The sequence below is a fragment of the Gopherus flavomarginatus genome, chromosome 6 (genome assembly GCF_025201925.1).
Source record: "Gopherus flavomarginatus isolate rGopFla2 chromosome 6, rGopFla2.mat.asm, whole genome shotgun sequence".
Lineage (NCBI taxonomy): Eukaryota > Metazoa > Chordata > Testudines > Testudinidae > Gopherus > Gopherus flavomarginatus.
Genome location: NC_066622.1, coordinates 75,508,269 through 75,527,112, shown reverse-complemented (window position 1 = coordinate 75,527,112; position 18,844 = coordinate 75,508,269). Strand labels below are relative to the sequence as shown.

The following is an 18,844-nucleotide window of genomic DNA, read 5'->3' as shown; positions in this document are numbered from 1 at the left end:
ATTTCTATTTGAATTCTATGCAGCTCTAATCATACTCAGGGCTTTACAAACATTCACTAATTAATCCTCACATCACCCTCTTGAGATAATATATTCCCATTTTACAGACAGGGAAAACTGAAGAAGAGAGCTTAAGTAGCTTCCCCAAGGTTACAGAGAGGATTGTTATAAAAGGCAGGGCTGGAACTTGGGATTTCCAGACTTCCAGTCTTGTGTTTAGACCACATCTAATCATCTGTTACTATTTTTTCTATTGTATTTTTGGATACTATTTATAAGGTATTTATTTTCAGTGCCAATGGATCCAAGTGCACATAGGATAGCAGTTAGATTTATATCAGGTAGAGTTGCTAATGGCCTCTAATTGAGGTGCAACTAACATTTAAGAGCAAGGTACTAGAATATGTCCCCCAGTTAACAAATGAGGAAAAATGTGGCATGAGTACACTTTTGGGACTGAGACCACTGAAAGGCCATATAGAGCCAGACCACTGAAGGAGATATAGTCTTCTAGCCTACTGAGGCAAGGCCTTCATAAACTTCCTAGCATGTGAGGGAGGGCAGCATTTTCTGTTTGGTAGGATTACTGATTATGCTGGGAGGGTTAACACTTCCTTTTCCCTACTACATGCCTCTGCAGGGTGCTGCTTTAAAGGGGTTGAAACTTCAGCAAGCCTTGCCCCTACTTTGTACTATGCTAAGGGCCTGTAAAGGGTTAATTCTGAGGTGGCTCCCCTACATGGAATAGTATTTGAATGAATGGCTTTCACTTAACTATATTCATCCCAGCTGCCCACCCAGTTACTACACTTATTCTCCTACTAGCCAGTGGTTTCCACCTGAAAGACTACTAGGGCACGTTGGCCCCAGCCAACAAACACTGAGGCATGTAACTGTACTCATGTGAGTTCTATTGGTTTTGATGAGACTCTTCCCATGAGTAGAGTTATATGTGTGCATCAATGTTTGCAGGGTTGAGGCACTGGACTCTAAAGGGGTTAGGAAGGGCTCTCCCCAAATCCTATGGTATTCTGAGGAGAAAAATGAGGCTTTTCAGGTCATCTCTTGCATTTTTATTTGATTCAGCTGTGTTGCTATGGATGTCTTTTACAACAGGGGGAAGTCTATACACAACCCCTAGACTAGAGACACTAATGAAACCTGCAGACAGATCGGAGAAGGTAGCGGTTATGATTCCAGTTCAAAACATTTCCTTTTAATCAATAGGGATAAGTCCCTGGCATTGTGTGAAAAATAGGGGGTGTATAACAAAAATTAAAGGGAGACATGTGACCTTTGAAGATTTACGTCCTGATCATGAAAACACTTACATATGCAGAATTACACATGAGAGAGGCCTCACTGAATTGTGTGTTGCCAGATGAGTGCTGTTGATTGTAAGCTTCTGGGGGTGCCTTAAATACATCACCCTTAAATCAGGCTACCAAGTATTGTATCGGAACAAAGGATGCTGTGTCACAGCACTCCATGCAGGAGCCATTAAGTTGGTCTCAGAAGTTTCAGACTTTTCATTTGTCTAAAGTTTTTTCAGGAAGTTGTAAGAGGGTCACGTGCCTCAGACAAACTCCATGGGGTAAATGAATCTGTAATACAACTCCAATGAAATTCCACCATAGCTGAATAAGCCTCCACAGGTTTTACTTACTGTTTTACTTACTGAGGTGATCTGCATCATAGTAGCATACAATACGATTGCCCCTGCCAAATGGATTTCTAGTCCCTTGTCTTGGAGCTTGATCCTGCCAGATCAGTGGTCCTCAATCTTTTCATCTGACGGGCGCCAGACAAAGGACCGTGGCATTTTGGCAGATGCTCAACCGCCGGCCAGGACGTGGGTGCATTTAGATGCCCCCATAGGCACCATATTGGGGACCCCAGTGCCAGATGCATAGTCCTGCAAGATGTTGTATGTTCTTGTGATAAACACTCCCACTGAAATTAGGAGATGTTGAGGGTGCTTAGCACCTTGCGGAACTAAGATAAGGTTCCCCAGACCTACATCAGGGCTTGTCATGGCTGGAAATGCTGCAAGAAAGCTTTATGTGAGAAACTGCTTTAGCCAAGGATTTCAGCCTATTAGACTCTAAGAAGCATGTTATACTTGTATTTATATGTAATAATTTATTTCCATTGTTATCCTTACTCAGTAGCTCTTAAATCTTAGTCTTCTACAGTAAACTTATTGTTTTCCTATAACTCCATAGTGGGTGGTATAAAGGACCTGATTCTGAGTTGTACGAGTCAAGCTGTGTGTATACTGGGATTAGCGAACCTGATAGTTGCGGTGAGTGTGTAGTGACAGAGGCTGGACACTACAGGACGTCTGTTCAGAGTTGCTCAGGAACTGCAGGACACCAAATGTTAACCTGCAAGGCAAAGTAAAGGCAAGCAGAATGCTGAGGAGATTGTTTGGGTGGCTAAGAGACTGGGAGTTTCAGGGGGTTGACTCCTAGTTTAGCACCAGCAAGACTTGGTCGTGCTGAGGCAGGAAGTAACACAGTCACTCACAGTCCTGGGCACTCCAAGAATGTGACCACTAGGACAATACAATTTATAAGTACAGGAAATCAAGGACCATCAGATAAGAATAAATAATGTTTTATGTCCAGAAAGGCAGGGCTGAAAGAGAGAGAGAGAGAGAGAGAGAAACTGGCAGAAAACAGGGACAAAAGTCAAAAAGCAGGGGAATCAGGGAATAAATTAAATGAGTAACTACCCAATAACCCAGCAATAGTTAAACACTTCCTCCCTTCATTACTCAAAATCCCACAACTCAGGAATGACAAGAATGGCCCCAGAGCATCTCACAAGCCGTAGCTGAAGAGTGGAGGTGTAGGTCAATGAGCTGGCTGGTGCTGTTACTTTGCTTTGTCCCAGGGTAAGGTTAGGGACTGCAGATGTTAGTGTGGATGCTGACCAAGGGGAGTTCCGGGTTCGATGACTGGAATTGATGTTAGAGAGATCAGACACATGTCCAGGATGAAGAACAAACTAGTTATTATTGTTTACAGCTGTCTTATGCCTCTGGAAGGGTCCTGGAACCAGCTTTACAACAACAGAAACAATAACAACAAAAGCTCACCCACAGTTACAGCTGCCATCTGACTCTACCAAAACCTGTGGCCAGCCTCCTCGAGAGCCTTTCCCTCCTGGTTACCACTGCCAACCACCACCAGCTCCCTTCTGCCTCCCTGCAGAGTCTTGGAGCTAGCAATTCAAAAACCCTTCAGTTCGGCCAACCAGGGCCATGGCTTCTGGAAGGGGAAACCCTCCCACTTTGATTGCTGAGTCCGCTTTGGGTCTTTTTACATACAAGCAGGAGACTTCCTGCAAAGTCCATCTCCATACCACAGGAGTCAGACTGTGCTTATTACTGCATGGGACTGGGATCTAGCTGTCCCCTTTCTCCCAAACAAAATTTTAGGTATCTGCACCAGGTTCCGATGCTAAGAATTATGCTGTACCAATCGGCACCTACAGCTAATATGCAGCTGCACATTTCCACAATGGTGTGTGGCTTGATCCAATTTAACTCCAGGTTTGAAGTGGGCTGTGTCAGTGTAACAGATGTCATGCGGTCTGGAATAAGGGTTTTTTAAACTTTCTAATGCACATACTACTGACTGAGGCTTAGTTTACACTACAACATTTTGCTGTCATAGCTATGTTGAGTAGGAGTGTAAAAAAATCCCCACACCCGCTAGCCAACATAGGTATGCTGGCAAAACACCTGGTGTAGATGCAACTATACTGACAAAAGGAGCACTTCTGTTGGTTTAGTTAATGTCATTCGAGGAGGCAGCATAACTATTCCAGCAGAACTCCTGTTGACTTATTCTGTCTCTCCACTGGGGGGCTCTGCCAGCACAGCTATACCAGCAAAGGCTGTGTAGTGTAGACCAGCGTTTTTCAAACTTCGGGTCCCAACCCAGTACTGGCTCGTGGCATGTCAGGCACTGGGTTGCTCTGGTCAGCACCGCCGACCGGGACGTTAAAAGTCCCATCGACAGTGCTGCCCAGCTAAGTCAGGCTAGTGCCTACTTGCTCCAACACCGCGCTGTGCCCCGGAAGTGGCCAGTAATGGGTCCAGCTTCTAGGCACGGGGGCCACAGGCCTCCCTGTGCTGCCCCACGCCCTAAGCACTGGGAACTGGCCAATGGAAACAGGGAGAGTGGGGGGCAGTGCCTGCAGGTGAGAGTCACGCGCCGCTACCTAGGAGCCGGACCTGCTGCTGGCTGCTTCTGGGGCGCAGCATCGTCCGTGGTGCCAGGACAGGCGGGAAGCCCGCCTCTGCACCCCGGCTGCACTGCTATCCGGGAGGCACAGGAGGTAAGTCTGTGCCCCAACCCCACGCCCCAATCCCCTGCCCCAGCCCTGAGCCCTCCCAAACCTGGAACTCCTTCCTGCACCCCAAACCCCTCATCCCCAGCCCCACCTCAGAGCCTACCTAGAGCCCTGACCCCCTCCCAGACCTCAGAACCCTGCCCAAGCCCTGAGTCCCCCTCCAAACCCAGAACACCTTCCTGCACCCCAAACCTCTCATCCCTGGCCCCCACCCCAGAGCCTGCAACCCAAGCCCAGAGCCCTGACCCCTCCTGCACCCCAACCCCTTACTCCAGCCCAGAACCCCCTCCCATACCCTGAACCCCTCATTCCTGGCCCCACCCCACAGCCCTCAACCCCATACTCCAACCCTCTGCCCCAGCCCTGAGCCCCTCCCATGCCCAAACACCTCATACCCAGCTCTGTTGGGTCACAATCATCAACAATTTTATTTAACTGGATCTCCAGAAAAAAAGTTTTAAAACCACTGGTGTAGACAAGCCCTAGACTGTTATGATGGTGGTCAATATAGAAATGTAGATCCCAGTAATTGAAAATGGTTACTTCTTGATTGAAGGAATTGATAAATTACTGTTTCTTTAACAAATGCAGTTACATGTTGTGGCTTGTTCTGACAGTTCATCTCAGAAGTAGCAAAAATGTTGAATTGGCTGCCTTCCTAGAAAAGGCCAGAACAAACGCCTCAGGTAATGGGGATTAGGGTGGAATGCGGTTTGGAAGGAGAATTTCTACTCACCCACTCAAAAGGATATTCTTTTCCCTCTCACGTAAGAAGTGTGTTGTTGTAATGGTTGGGAAAGAAATGAAAGTAGTACAAGTACAAAGATACTGAAACTAGCAAGTATAAACTTTGACTTAAGTTTGTGATGGCTGTTCTCAGTGACTGCTATTCTAGTCATTACAGGATTATAGCAAATAACATTGCTTGCTAGTTTTCTTTCAACTGCAGCTTTAGTCAGCTTTTCACTTTGTTGTAGGCAAAAGTAACAACTCTTGTATAGTTGGAGTGGGCTACATCCTTTTTGACAATTGCACAGACTGTAACCCTAAAACTCCTGCTGCATTTTAGAGGTTTTTTTGGTTAAATCCAGTGACACTTCTGGAATATCTACGGGTAAGTGCACCCTTAATTCATTTTCCAGTAGGATGGATTTCAAATCTGTGTTACAAACTTGCAGTGCAGTGTTGTGCTGCTATGACACACAGACAAGCTTAATGCTCTAGTAATTTTAATTTATCAAGAATATTTCTGTTGGCAGGATTCTGGATGTTCTTGTCATCATTCATAGAAAACGCACACCTGTTGTCTAGCTGGAATCCATTAATCAGCTTCTAATAGCAGAGTAAAATATCTGTCTTTCAAACTTTAGTTCTTACATTTACCAATATTTTAAAGCATCCGAATGGATCATGGCAAAACATCAGGCTTATATTTTTGCACATAGCTACCATTTCATACATCCAACATTTTGACCAGGGTTCCTTCAGGGTAAAAGGCAGAATACCGAAGAGTAATGCATATTCTACACCTCCTCTAGATCTTAAGATGCTCATAGATTTTAAAGGCCAGAAGACATGAGTATGACCATCTAGTCTTACCTTGTGCATAACAGGCCCTATGTCATCTGTCTGACCTGGGCACACAGGAGGAATTGTGGGACAGCAGTGGATGACTATCAACACTCAAGTGACCTAGGGTTTGGCTACACTTGCAGGTGTGCAGCGCTGGGAGTTAAAGCTGTCTTCATACAGCTGTGCAGGGAAAGTGCTGCAGTGTGGCCACATTTGCAGCATTTGCAGTGGTGTTGGGAGTGGTGCATTATGGGCAGCTATCCCACAGAGCACCTCTTCCCATTCTGGCCCCGCGGGAAGGGGGCGGGTCATTCTGCTTCCTGTCCCAATGCCCCATGATGCATCGTTTCACATCCCAGCAATCCCTGTGTTTCTGTCCACGTTTGGCGCCATCTTGACTCTCTCAACGGTTTCTGTGCAGCGCGATTTCTGTGGGAAATGGAGCCCGAACTGCTGAGGAGTATGCTGATGAGTGTGGCCACCACATCACATTTGGCAGTTGAGCTATTCCTTAAGATCCAAAGTGATGAGGAGTCCGACGATGATAGCGAGTCGCATGACACGTACGACACGAAATTGCTTGTGGCATTCACGGAAATGCTCAGCACCGTGGAACGCCGCTTTGGGGCTCGAGAAACAAGCACTGAGTGGTGGGAATCATATCGTCATGGAAGTCTGGGATGACGGGCAGTGGCTGCAGAACTTTCGGATGAGAAAAGCCACTTCCATGGGATTGTGTGAGGAACTTGCCCCCACCCTGCGGCACAAGGACACGAGATTGAGCGCTGCCCTGCTGGTGGAGAAGCAGGTGGCTATTGCAGTCTGGAAGCTGGCAACTCCAGACAGCTACCGATCGGTCAGGAACCAGTTTGGAGTGGGAAAGTTGACCGTTGGAATCTTGTTGATGCAAGTTTGCAGGGCCATTAATCACATCCTGCTAAGAAGAACCATGACTATGGGGAACCTGCAAGACATTGTAGATGGCTTTGCACAAATGGGTTTCCCAACTGTGGAGGGGCGACAGATGGGACGCATATTCCTATTCTGGCACCACCCCACCTAGCATCCGAGTATGTTAATCAGAAGAGGTATTTCTCCATGGTTCTCCAGGCGCTTCTGGGCATTTCATTGACATTAACACAGGCTGGCCCAGAAAGGTGCATGATGCATGCATCTTTCTGAACACTGGCCTCTTCAGGAAGCTGCAGGCCGGGACTCTTTTCCCAGATCAGAAGATCACAGCAGGGGATGTCGAAATGCCCATTGTGACCCTTGGAGACCCCCGCTTACCCGTTAATGCCGTGGCTCATAAAACCATATACAGGGAACCTTGACAGGAGCAAGGACCGGTTCAACTCAGGCTGAGCCGGTGTCGAATGACCGTGGAGTGTGCTTTTGGCCATTTAAAGGGGCACTGGCGATCTCTGTATGGGAAGCTAGACTTGGGGGAAAGTAGCATCCCTGTAGTTATATCCGCGTGCTGTACCCTCCATAATATTTGTGAAAGGAAGGGTGAAAGATTCAGTCAGGCATGGACCTCTGAGGTTCAATGCCTAGAGGCTGAATTTGCACAGCCAGAGAGCAGGGCTACTAGAGAGGCCCAGCACAGGGCTGCAAGGATTAGGGATGCCTTGAGGGAGGAATTTGAGGCTGAAAACCAACAGTAATGTTTGGTGCCTTGCATGGGAGTGAAGTGCAGTGGTTACAATGTTAGTAGGAATCTGTGTTTCCTAAGCTGATTTGCAGTGCCTGTTTCTTTCCTGGACTAAGGTATCTTTGACTTTCTGTAACAGACTGTAAAGACTGTTTTCAAAGCCAAGAATTCATTCATTGAAAAGAAAATTACTTTATTGACAGACACGAAACTTTTTTGGAACCTAAAAGGGCAGGGGGGTGGGTGGGGAACTGTACAGTCACAGGTTTGAATATGTCCTGTCTGGAGTGCTGTGCAATGACTGCTGCACTTCAGGATGGCTATACTGCATGGTGATGGGGGTTGAGTGCAGAGGGTAAGGGTCGTAGTTCTCAGGGCTGGTTGGTGAACGTACAGGTGTTGGGGGCAGCTGGTGGTGGTAAGAACCTGGATGCTGGGGAAGGGGGCTTTGAGCTGACATTGGGGCACAAGGGAAAGAGCTTTGGGACGGGGGGGGCGGGTGCACGGCAGTGCTCTTCCTGCATGGCTACGAGTGCCTGGATAGAGTCCGCTTGGCGCGCCAGGATGCTTATCAGCTGCTTTGTGTTTTCTTCCTGTCCGCTGCGTTTCTCTGGTGGACCCTGCTTTCCCTTTCCCTCCAGTCCTGCACTTTTTGATTCTCTGTGACAGAGTGATCCATAACTGCTTGCAGCATGTCTTCTTTGCTTTTTCGCAGCTTCTTCGGGAGGTTTTGTAGTCTTTGAGACGTTGATAACACGGGCAGCCGAGATCTCAAGGTTGCTTCTGTAAAGGCAAAAAATGCAACACTTAACAGAGGCAGCATTGTTTATACCAGATAGTTATTCCCACACAGTTAAGGAGTGTAACAGTTTTCACAATAGCATAATTTTCCCATCCCAAAGAGAGTGCACATAACCCACGGGAGCCCCAAAATGGTGAGTAAGGGGGACTGATTGTTTCAGGGCTCTACTGTCCTCAGGGTTTCTGTGCATTGGGGAAAGCAAACAGCTGCAGGGGGCACCTACACTGAATACTATCCCAACATTTTCCACAGGAGTTGATCCTGGAAGATATCTCGCTGCTGCGGGTCACCTGGGAAGGGGGAATGATTGGTTCAGGGCTGTACTGGGGTTTCTGTGCATTGGGGAAAGCAAACAGCTGCTGGGGGCACCTACACTGAACACTATCCCAACATCTTTCACAGGAGCTGATCCTAGAAGATATCTCGCTGCTGCGGGTCACTTGGGAAGCGCGGGTGGGTCTTCTACAGCAATGCGGATTCCGCCCAGGCCCCTATGCAGCTTGCCTGTGTGCAGCAATGGTCCCCCCACCCCTCGTGGCACAGTGGCGTGGATGTGTTAGCCTGACTGGGACAAGGACCACAGTGGCTCTCCCAATAAACTTGCGCAAGTGCATTGCCCACGCTCTGGCAGAAACTTTTGAAGAGATTACCTAGGCCAATTACCGCATCAATGGGCTATTCCACATCTAGGCATGCATGCATGCAGCCCTAACCCTCCCTTCTCTCCTGAAAAATTTACATCATGAAAATAAAAGCCGCTTACCGGGAACCCGCTCCTCTGTTTGTCCTCCACCAAGTACTGGATGCTGCGACTGGCTACCTTCCTCCTGGCTTGAGAAGAGCTCCTGGCTGCATGCCTCCAGGGACTCCAGAGTGTCTCCCCCCACCACAGTACCCTCACTCTTGCTTTCCTCCTCCTCCCCCTGCTCTAAAGTGTCCATCGTGGTCCTTGGAGTGGTGGTGGGGTCACCCCCAAGTATCGCGTCCAGCTCTTTGTAAAAACAGCAGGTCGTGGGGGCAGTGCCGGAGTGGCGGTTTCCCTCGCGGGCTTTGCAATAGGCACTCTGCAGCTCCTTCACTTTAACCCTGCACTGCAGCTCCTCCCGGTCATGGTCCCTTTCCAGCATGGCCCTTGATATCTGCCCATAGGTATCGTAATTCCTACGGCTGGAGCGCAGCTAGGACTGCACAGCTTCCTCCCCACAAACACTGATGAGGTCCAGCAACTCGCCATTGCTCCATGCTGGGGCTTGTTGGCCACATGGAGCCATGGTCACCTGGAAAGATTCACTGATTGCACTCCACACCTGGCTGAGCAAACAGGAAGGGGATTTTTAAAATTCTTGGGGCATTTAAAGGGCCAGTCACCTGAGGCCAGGGCAATAGAGTTCGAACTGATGAGCAGAGTGGCTGAACAGGCATTCTGGGATACCTCCGAATACCTCTGGAGGCCAACAACTGTCTACATATGGGAGTTATACTGGTATAGCTGTAGGGGAAAGTTAATTCACTATAACTATGCCAGTCATTTCCCTTTGTAGACAACCTAGCTCTGCAGTGAAGACATGCCCTAAGAGAAGCAGAGTATGCCTACCCTGGAGTGGGAAGATATAATTTCCAGCTTGAATAGACATACTTGCGTAGCTCTGATCCAGCTAGTGCACTAAAAATAGCAGCAAGCTGCCCCAGGATCCAACATTGGATCTAAACACAGATATAAAGGTTTTATAGTTAGCAACTGAGATCAAGAGGGGCCAGCCCACATTCAAATGAATGAAAAATCTAGCAACACAAAGTAATATTTTACTGCTTTTTTTATTCAAGATGAATGGCCAATGCATTCTTCTTTGAAAGAAGTCTATTCTGTATGCACAGTAACTGCATTTCAAAAGACTTCATAAGGATATTATATATAATGTCACCGCTTTTGGGGAGCCCCCCAGGTAAGCACTGCTCAGAGCCTGCCTCTCCCTGTCCTGCGCCCCAACCCCCTGCGCCCTCCCCCAACCAAACTCTGCTGCTGGGAGGTGGGTGGGGAGAATGTGTACAAGAGACTGCAAAAGCTGGTAAAAATCATGCCATTCAATAGTATGATTTTTAAGCACCTCTATTTATAAAATAGGCACTCCTAATTAGAGGTAGCTGATTGTATTAATCTTGACTTGTGTAAAATCTTCACCAATCAAACTGTCCACTGAATATCTCAGAGGAGTTGCTGTTTCCAATCCAGCCTTATAAAGGAGGGAGAGGGGAGCAGAGACACCCCAAGCTCTCTGCTCCCTCTTCTCATCCAGCTTTGGCTCTTCCCTCCCCCACCGCTGTTTCCTACAGCAGTTCTGATTGGCTTCTCTTTCCCAGGAGGCAGAGAAGCAGGACAGGGAGAGGGGAAGTCTGGAAACCCAGAACCTTTCAGCAGTGGCCAAAATCCACCTTACTTGTGGTAAGTTCATGAGAGTGGGCAGTACTGGAGCAGATGTGTTCCCCTGCTAAGGGCCTAATGATTGCTGCATTTTAGTCAAGGGTATTTTTAGTTAAAGTCACAGGCAGTAAACAAAAATTCATGGCCAGTGACCTGTCCATGATGTTTACTAAAAATACCAGTGAAGAAAAACCTGTGTGGGGTGCTGCCCAGGGGCCCCGCCGGTGCTAGGGGAGGGCAGCCCAGTTGCTTGGGGGCAGGGGTGGCAGGTGGCAGTGCATGGCCCAGGACCCCCACTGGTGCTGGTGGCAGGGATAGCTCCCTACCTGGCTCCTGCCCCCACCCCCCAAGCAGCAGAGTTTGGGTGTGGGAGGGCGCAGGGGGTTGGGGCGAGGTAGGCTCTGAGCAGCGCTTACCTAGGGGGCTCCCCAAAAGCGGTGACATCCCCCTCTCTGCTAGGCAGAGGCATGGCCACTCAGCTCTGCAGCTGACTTGCTGGATCAAGCGGTACCTGCTCAGTCTTGTTTTCGACCAGACCTTACGCAGTGCACAGCACATGGAGCCCAGTTACAGGGGGAGCTAAGAGCAACCATCTCATTGAGAAGCTCTAGTGCCATGCTACCATGCTTTGGCACATGGGCTTGAAATTTAGTGTCTGGGGATGGGGGTCACCTGCCATGGATGTGCCTTTTTCCTGACCCTGTGAAAATTCACCCAAATTTGACAAGTCATAACTCTGTAAAATCTGAGTTTGCTCATGCTCAGTAGAAACTTGTGCAGGTAAATTCTCCAAAGATTCTGTTTGCACCAAGCATGGTCCACCCTATGACTTCAGGAATGAGCAGGAATTACCTGGCAATTGCTCCTCTCTGCTACTACTAGGTGGGGGGCACTGTGGTAGCAGGTACAGGAAGTGAGGGCAGAGAGACTGGCTCTCCTGTGCTCTCAATGTCTACCCATCCCCACTTGTATCCAGGCAGCAAGTATTAGGTGGAAGCAGCTACACTGGAATGCAAAGGAGTTAGAAATTGGGGGTGGGGATGAGGGAAAACAGAGGAAGAGGAGGTTGCAGGAGCCAGAGACGGGAGTAAGCAGAGGAGGACGGGTTAGGTGCTAGTAACGGGTGTGTGGGGATGGGAACAAAGTGTGTGTGTGTGTGGGGGGTTGATATGAGTAAGTAGACAGAGGTCAAGTGACTCAAATGTCATAAAGGAAGTCTGACCGTAGTGGGGCTAGGTGTTGAGTCCTGACACCCAGGCCCCTGTTCTACCACTATTTTCCATGTTTACAAATGTAATGTACAGCTTTGGTGCCCCGTCACCAATACCTCACTAGATACTTGACCAGTCACTTAAATTTAAAATAAAAAGCAGTCTTCAGCCGTCTTCTAAAGATTTTATTTTTAATGCTTTTAAATATTTGTTTTAATACAAGATAAAAATATATTAATTAAATCTGGGTTTAATTTTAGAGTCAAAACAATATTTACTTATTTACATTACTGTGCTTCAAACTTCACGGCCACAGGAACTTTCAAACCTTCAAGTAACACGAGAGAGAGAGAGAGAGAGAGAGAGAGAGAGAGAGAGAGAGAGTGAGTGAGTGAATACTTAACTAAAAAGATCTGTGTTTAGTGCAAAGAAACATTTTCCCCAAAAACCTTTAAGTACTAGTTTTTATACACCTTGTTACGCTAAGCACTATACATTAGTGTAGTCTGTAATTCCTCTGTATAAATAAGTCACTTACAGTTGAATGAAAGAGGACATTACATTAAGTTTAAAGTAAAGTCACTACTTAAATCATGGGGTTAATACATGAATTCAATATGCTCCACTTTTAAAAAGTATTTTAAATTCTTACACAACTACCACAACTCTGTTCTGAAAACGTATATCACGTAGAACTATGTACATTCCATTTATTGTAGCACACTCGTGGCTCAAGCTGTGGACATTACCAGAAACTACAAAATGGATGACTGAGAACAGATGTAATATAGTACTGTGCCTTTTACTGTTCAGAAAGACATTTACAATAAAAGGAGAACTATTTTGTAGGTTAATTCCATGTCAACTTTGCCCACAACAAAAGACTGTTTCAGTCAAATCATAAAAATCAGACAATGTCTCAAAGGAACACCAGAAAAATACATATATATGGATTATTAGTGGTCTACCAATTAATCCTTGACACAAAAAGGCCTTTAGGCAGGCGAGGTAATTCACAGTTCACATTAGATCATTGCTGGGGTATCTACTAATTATAAACTGCCAACCCTACAAAGCCACATCGGCTTTATAATTACCATAGGTGAATTTTGTTTAAAGAAGCCTAAATTGTTTTGAATAAAGCAACATAAATTATGGCAAAATCCTTCTTCACAAAAATATCTTAATCTTCTCAAATAGAACAAACAATACAGAAAGGAAATAATAAAAATAATGAATTATTAGTCATGTGGTACTTGAAGTCTACAAAAGAACTTCCATTAAACTCAGACACTTCCAAGCAACTTGATTTTGTTGTACTAAGAAATTATGTAACTAGTAATGAAACAGTGTAGCACTGTAGTGTGTAAGTATCTAACACTGCTGTGCTAATAAAACGTTATGCAGACTTTAGGAATGCTGTTTTAAATATTGATTTTTGTTCAACACCACAGTAAATTTCACTGGGAAAACAGATCAAGAATTGCTACATTGAACAATCTACACATTTATAAATTAGCCAAGTTTTGTGGCTTGTGGGGTTAGAAACTTGTAAAAAGGTTTTATTTACCATATTAGCACTGGCAGTTGGAATTTCCAGCTCATTTTCACTGAGCTCTGCATCTTGTAACATCAAACCACTAATACCAATGGTCCTAGATTTGATGTCATCTCTACAGAAGTGACTTTACTTCGAATATTCGTTTATCTTAGATATTCTATTGGAACATGTTTTCCATATGGTGCATGGAGATTTAATGAGACCTAAAATAGAAAACAAAATCATGTGCCCACTTATTTATCATATAAGGGCTCAGTTCCACATGGTGCTGAACACACTGGGCCAGATCCAGAAAAGCACTTAAAAGCACAAGTAATCTCACTGAAGCTAATGGGTCTCCTCGTGTGCTTAAAGTTAAGCATATGCTTAACACCTTGCAAGATCTGGCTCTAAGTCAGTCTGAAAGTCTGAGGACTTGGGGGCCTATTGAAGTGTTTCTGCTTATTTGATTTTCTTAGAAATATCAGAACTATTGAGTTGTCCTGTTTTTGCTGGAGGACTCCATAAAAGAAAGAGAGAAGTGGAGCGGAAGCTTTGAGTCCTCAGTTGAAAAGCAGAGGTGTTGAATCTTTGATAAAAAGGATTCTCTCCCAAGTCTTTGTCAGGAGTTTGCGTTAAACAGATTTTAAAAAGTACTTTTTATTCAGGTTCACTCTCTGGTAGTGTCACAATCCCATTAATTTTCCAGGCCTCAGAGGAATCCTCCAGCAAGGAGAATCAAGACCTGATATTTTGAACACAAAAAATTTGCATGTAGCTTTCAGTCTTCTTATGTCACGAGACCAAGAAAGGGCACTTTCCCCTTTCATCATCACTACAGACACCAAAATCTAAGCCTGAATTTACACTTTTGCCTTAAGTATTGAGGTCCTGAGGGACTCTGTGGCTTAACTATTTCAGCCAAGTTAAAAGGGACATAATCAGGTTTTTTGTTTTTTTGGGAGTGGAGGGGGAGGGGGAATCTGTAAATCTGACCCTACTGTTCCAATAATCTCAGGTATTCCTTGTAACTGAAAGATTAGAGAAATGTTTTTCTATTTTATTCAGTTTATTTACTTTGTGTGTTTGAAAGTCCACTTCTTGGGTTTGCTCATCATTTGCACTTCCTGTATAAAGCACTAACCTGATGACATCACACATGTCCCGTTTTGAGGGTGAACTCATGTATGGTTTTACCCCAGGCTTTGCAACAGAGCATCTGCCAGAAAGAGCTGCAGGTAAGATGGCATAGAGGAGGCAGCATGCAGGTGTGTGAGGTCATAAAAGGGGAGGCACAGCAAGATAGAGTACGTTTAGCATTATTCAGGCCCAACCTTTCTGCTGCAAAACAAACACCAAGACTTGTTAAAAGCAGCGGCAAAAAACCTGTATAAAAACATTTTAAAATTCTGTACCTTGCTTGACTTTGAAACAAATTGGGAGGGAAAAGTCTAATCAAGTTGCCAATATTGCTTTAAGGGCCAACCCTTGTTTTGAAACTCTGAATAAAAGAACCTGAAATATTTTGTTTTCTCTTTATAGTCAGAAAGTTGTTACGAGCTACTGTATTTGTGTCTATTGGCAGAGATGCCTAACCTCCAAGAAACAGAAGGATTGACAGTCTTAATACCCTGCCCAGTTCCCAGAAAATCAGTCCCGCATGTTACAAGTATCGGAAACAGATTCTTAGCAGCAAGAGGATCAGTGTGTGAATACATAAAGCAATTGTGTTGATAGCAAATATCCTATTTTCATAAAAATATTCAAAACAAACCACAATACTGACTTGACAATACTTTAGATGTAAACAGCACTTGAGAAATAAATAAAGCTGGAGGCAAAATAAAAACCCAAGAATGTTTATGCTTTCAAAAACAAAGATTTGAACTTTTAAGTATTACACCTAAAAATCTTGAGATGTCGTTTTAGGTTATGTAAACACTTCTGTGATAAGTTATAGAACTTTTTGCTTTACTAGACACGAGTAAATAAGACTGAAAAAATTCTACAATTGAGACACAGCTAAGCTGGTCAGCAGTCTGGAGTTACAGTCAGAGTCAACAGCTTTGCAAATTTAGCTGCATTTTTTATTCCTGTTTTCCCTAAAGTATCAAAAACCTCAGAGAATATAAATCTTTAACACTTTAATGTGTGTCCAAAATGTGTAAAGAAATAACACTGTTAAACAATGGCCCAATTAATTACTGGGCACTACAGAAGCAAGTGTCCCCCCATAACTGGGAACTTTTTATTCCAGAGTACTAAGAGGAATGTTCAGACTGCCTGTTCGTATCAGGAAGACTGGGGTAGCAAACAAATATTTAATCATAAAAACATAAATCCTTGGAGATTAAAGATTCTGTTTTGCAAAGTGTCAGTGCATTTCCCTAGTTTAGGTGCTGGGAGCACTCAGCAGGTTTGGATGCTTTACCATTAGCAGCAGGTTTGTTAAAGAACAGGAATGTTACAGATATCAAAGTCTGCAGAGCAATGCAGCTTACACTAGGTGTGCTCCTGCATTTGGTACAGATGCTCTGGGATATGGAATTCGTCCCAGGAACAGGAACTAAATAAATTCAGACTTTTAAAATAAACATTCTGAAGAGCTGGTAATATATTCTCTCCTTAATTACTGTTTCTAATTCCAAGTTTAAAGTATCTTTGTTACGGCCGATAAATGTAGAGATGGGAGACCATACTAGACTGAGCTTCAAATACCTAATTAAGTCTTGCAAAATTCTACTTGCCGGGGTAAATTTGTTGTTGTTGACAGGCAAGTACTGCATGTATTTCAGTTTTCCTATAGTCACTGTAAAGTGGGAGTGAACAGTTTGTATCGGGATGGCAAACTGTCATGGAAATTTTTTAAGGCTGACATTCCACTACCTCTTCTCACACATTAGTTATTCTGAAATTATGGGATAGTGAATTAACGTGATAATAACCAAAATTTATGTATTTGTTGCAATTTGCAACTCAAATTAAACTACTATTCCCCATTAAATTTGAGTAACTATAGTTAAAGCTACCTTCTTGCACACAAAAAATATATGGATAACGGTTTGTAAGATCACTAACAAGTATGGGCCCTGCTTGCACACACTACTTCAGGCTCCAGTTCTAACCACTAGTCTTTCACAAGCAAAATCAGGCTCTCTCAAAAAAAGTGATAAAAGTTAAACCGCTTAAGATACTGTAACTACTAGTGTCATAAACAAGCAGCTTATTTCTAACAACCAGTCTATTTTCATAATTTCTAAGACTAAGTATAAAGCATTTTACTGTATATACAGTTCATCAAAAAACCCTTACGCATTCAAATATGTTCAACATTTGCTGATACCAGATGGATTGGGACAAAAAAAAAATAAAATAAAAAAGATCAACATTAACACTATTTTTGAAACTTGCTTTTAAAACTTTTCCTGAAGGGGGTGGAGGGATATCACTACATGCATTTCCCCATCTATTTACGAGGCACTATGTTACTTCAAGATAAATTTAACTGTTCTATTCTTCTAGTGATTAAAGAGTTGCTCATAAAAAGCATGCATAGGTTTAGGTGAAGTATTTGATAAACCATACAGAAGAGAGAGTAACTATATGACTCTAAAGCACTTAAGCTACCTCATCTTCGTTTTCAACAGATGTAGCTTTCCTTTCTAAACCAACAAGAAACTGTCTAAGCAGTAGGACAATGGCATAAACCGTTTACTCTGACCAAATAAGCCCTGTTCAAACATCATCTTAATAGCTGACAACTCCCAAATCAAAAAAGCAGGCAGTTTCATCTTTGGCCTTCTGTATATACACAACACGTATTGTCCATTATACCTTTTTCAGAATTCTTATTTAAGATTTCTGGGAAACCATTTAGTAAAGAGCTACACTACTTTCCTTATTGTGACAAGCTACTCTTCAGAATCTCATTTTCTAAGTGTACATGCCTCAACAGAAAAAGTTACTTTTAAAAATAATATTAAATATAAGTCAGTGGCTAACAAATTAGTATTTAGCTTTACTTGAACAGGTAAATATTCAAGTTACCAGAGATCATCTGGACTTCAAAACAGCAAGTCTGGTAAAGCATACATTAAAGGTGTAAGTTATTCTCTACCCTAAAGCATTTTTGTAGAATCATGCCAATGGTAATGACGACTTCTCTATTTCAGATTCATAATGATCTATGGGCAGCCTCTACCTATCCTCCTAGTGTTAGATTCTACTACTACCTTATGAAGTATGGAAATCCCAACTTTGTGACTGAGAATCTAAGAAGCGGGGCATGAGGAGACCACAGGGATGGAAACAGTTATCTTCTGTTTCCAGCTAGTTCTGTAGAGATTTGTTACGAATACTTCATACTAACTTAGATTAAACTAGGTACTCTTCATCCAATTAACTTTCTCATTATTGTAGGTTTTGAAAAGGGCCAGCAATACTCATTAGGAACTGTACCATTAACGTTGCATTCAAAAAAAGAAAACATTGGAAACCAGATTCTCGCTCTCCTACTCTGCTGATATGCTCTGGTATTAGCCAATGTGTGGTAGTACAAAAAGAGTCTTGTGGTGATGTAGAAGGCAATGAAGACATCTATAGAGTAATGTTCATGTGCAGCCAAAATGAAGAAGATTCCAAAGAGATTCAGGACCCAGGATAAAGTATGCAAGAAGTTCCAGCTTCTTGGTGTATCTAGCAAACGACAAAGTATCAAGTTAAAAGATTCACCTAGAATGTTTCACAAACCAAGGTTCTTAGCAAGTTGACTACACCCACTCCCATCAGACACTTGACATGATCTTACATTTACACAGCAATCCAAAGGACTGAACAAATTAGGGGACTGATCCGGTATTCATATACACAGCCCAATTAACTTACTTCAGAATTCTTCATTAAGAAGTATGACTATGAATCACTTCACCCATCGCTGAAGTGCAACAACCACATGGGCGAAAGGGAGCACTTAACAGTACTTAGAAATAATGCACAGTAGGGCCCCGTCCGGGACTATTCTTTACTCCTGGCTCCTGTCATTATGGCAGCGGGTCCTGCAGAATCCCAGTCCCGCTGCAGGGCTCTATTACACAACAACATATGGCATGACTACAAACAGAATACCTTCTCCAGTGGCAGCTATACAGATATAGGTAGGTCTAGCATACTTTTTTTTTTTTTAAAAGAGAAAGAAGTTTCCAGGTGTGCATGTATAACTGATTTTGAGGTAATTCAGTTCCTAGTCGAGCTAGCTCTCTTAATTTGCTGTTTAATGCATTAA

At 44.0% G+C, this 18,844-nt stretch overlaps 2 protein-coding genes across 4 annotated transcripts in view; both read right to left on the bottom strand.

Moving 5' to 3' along the window:
* Positions 1-7,820: 7,820 nt before the first annotated feature.
* On the bottom strand, positions 7,821-9,637 carry LOC127054275 (zinc finger and SCAN domain-containing protein 29-like). Its single transcript, XM_050960355.1, has 2 exons — positions 9,157-9,637; positions 7,821-8,374 (listed from the first exon to the last, which is right to left on the bottom strand). The coding sequence occupies exons 1-2, from the start codon at positions 9,518-9,520 to the stop codon at positions 8,163-8,165; spliced, it is 576 nt and encodes a 191-aa protein (XP_050816312.1). The 5' UTR covers positions 9,521-9,637; the 3' UTR covers positions 7,821-8,162.
* A 2,848-nt stretch (positions 9,638-12,485) lies between these two features.
* The window catches only part of SAMD8 (sterile alpha motif domain containing 8), a 33,708-nt gene continuing 27,349 nt past the window's right edge, over positions 12,486-18,844 (bottom strand). For all 3 annotated transcript variants that reach the window (XM_050960239.1, XM_050960237.1, XM_050960238.1), the window contains one exon: positions 12,486-18,258. In XM_050960239.1, coding sequence (XP_050816196.1) covers positions 17,954-18,258 — 305 coding nt within the window. In that variant the 3' untranslated portion in view covers positions 12,486-17,953. The remainder of the gene's footprint in view (positions 18,259-18,844) is intronic.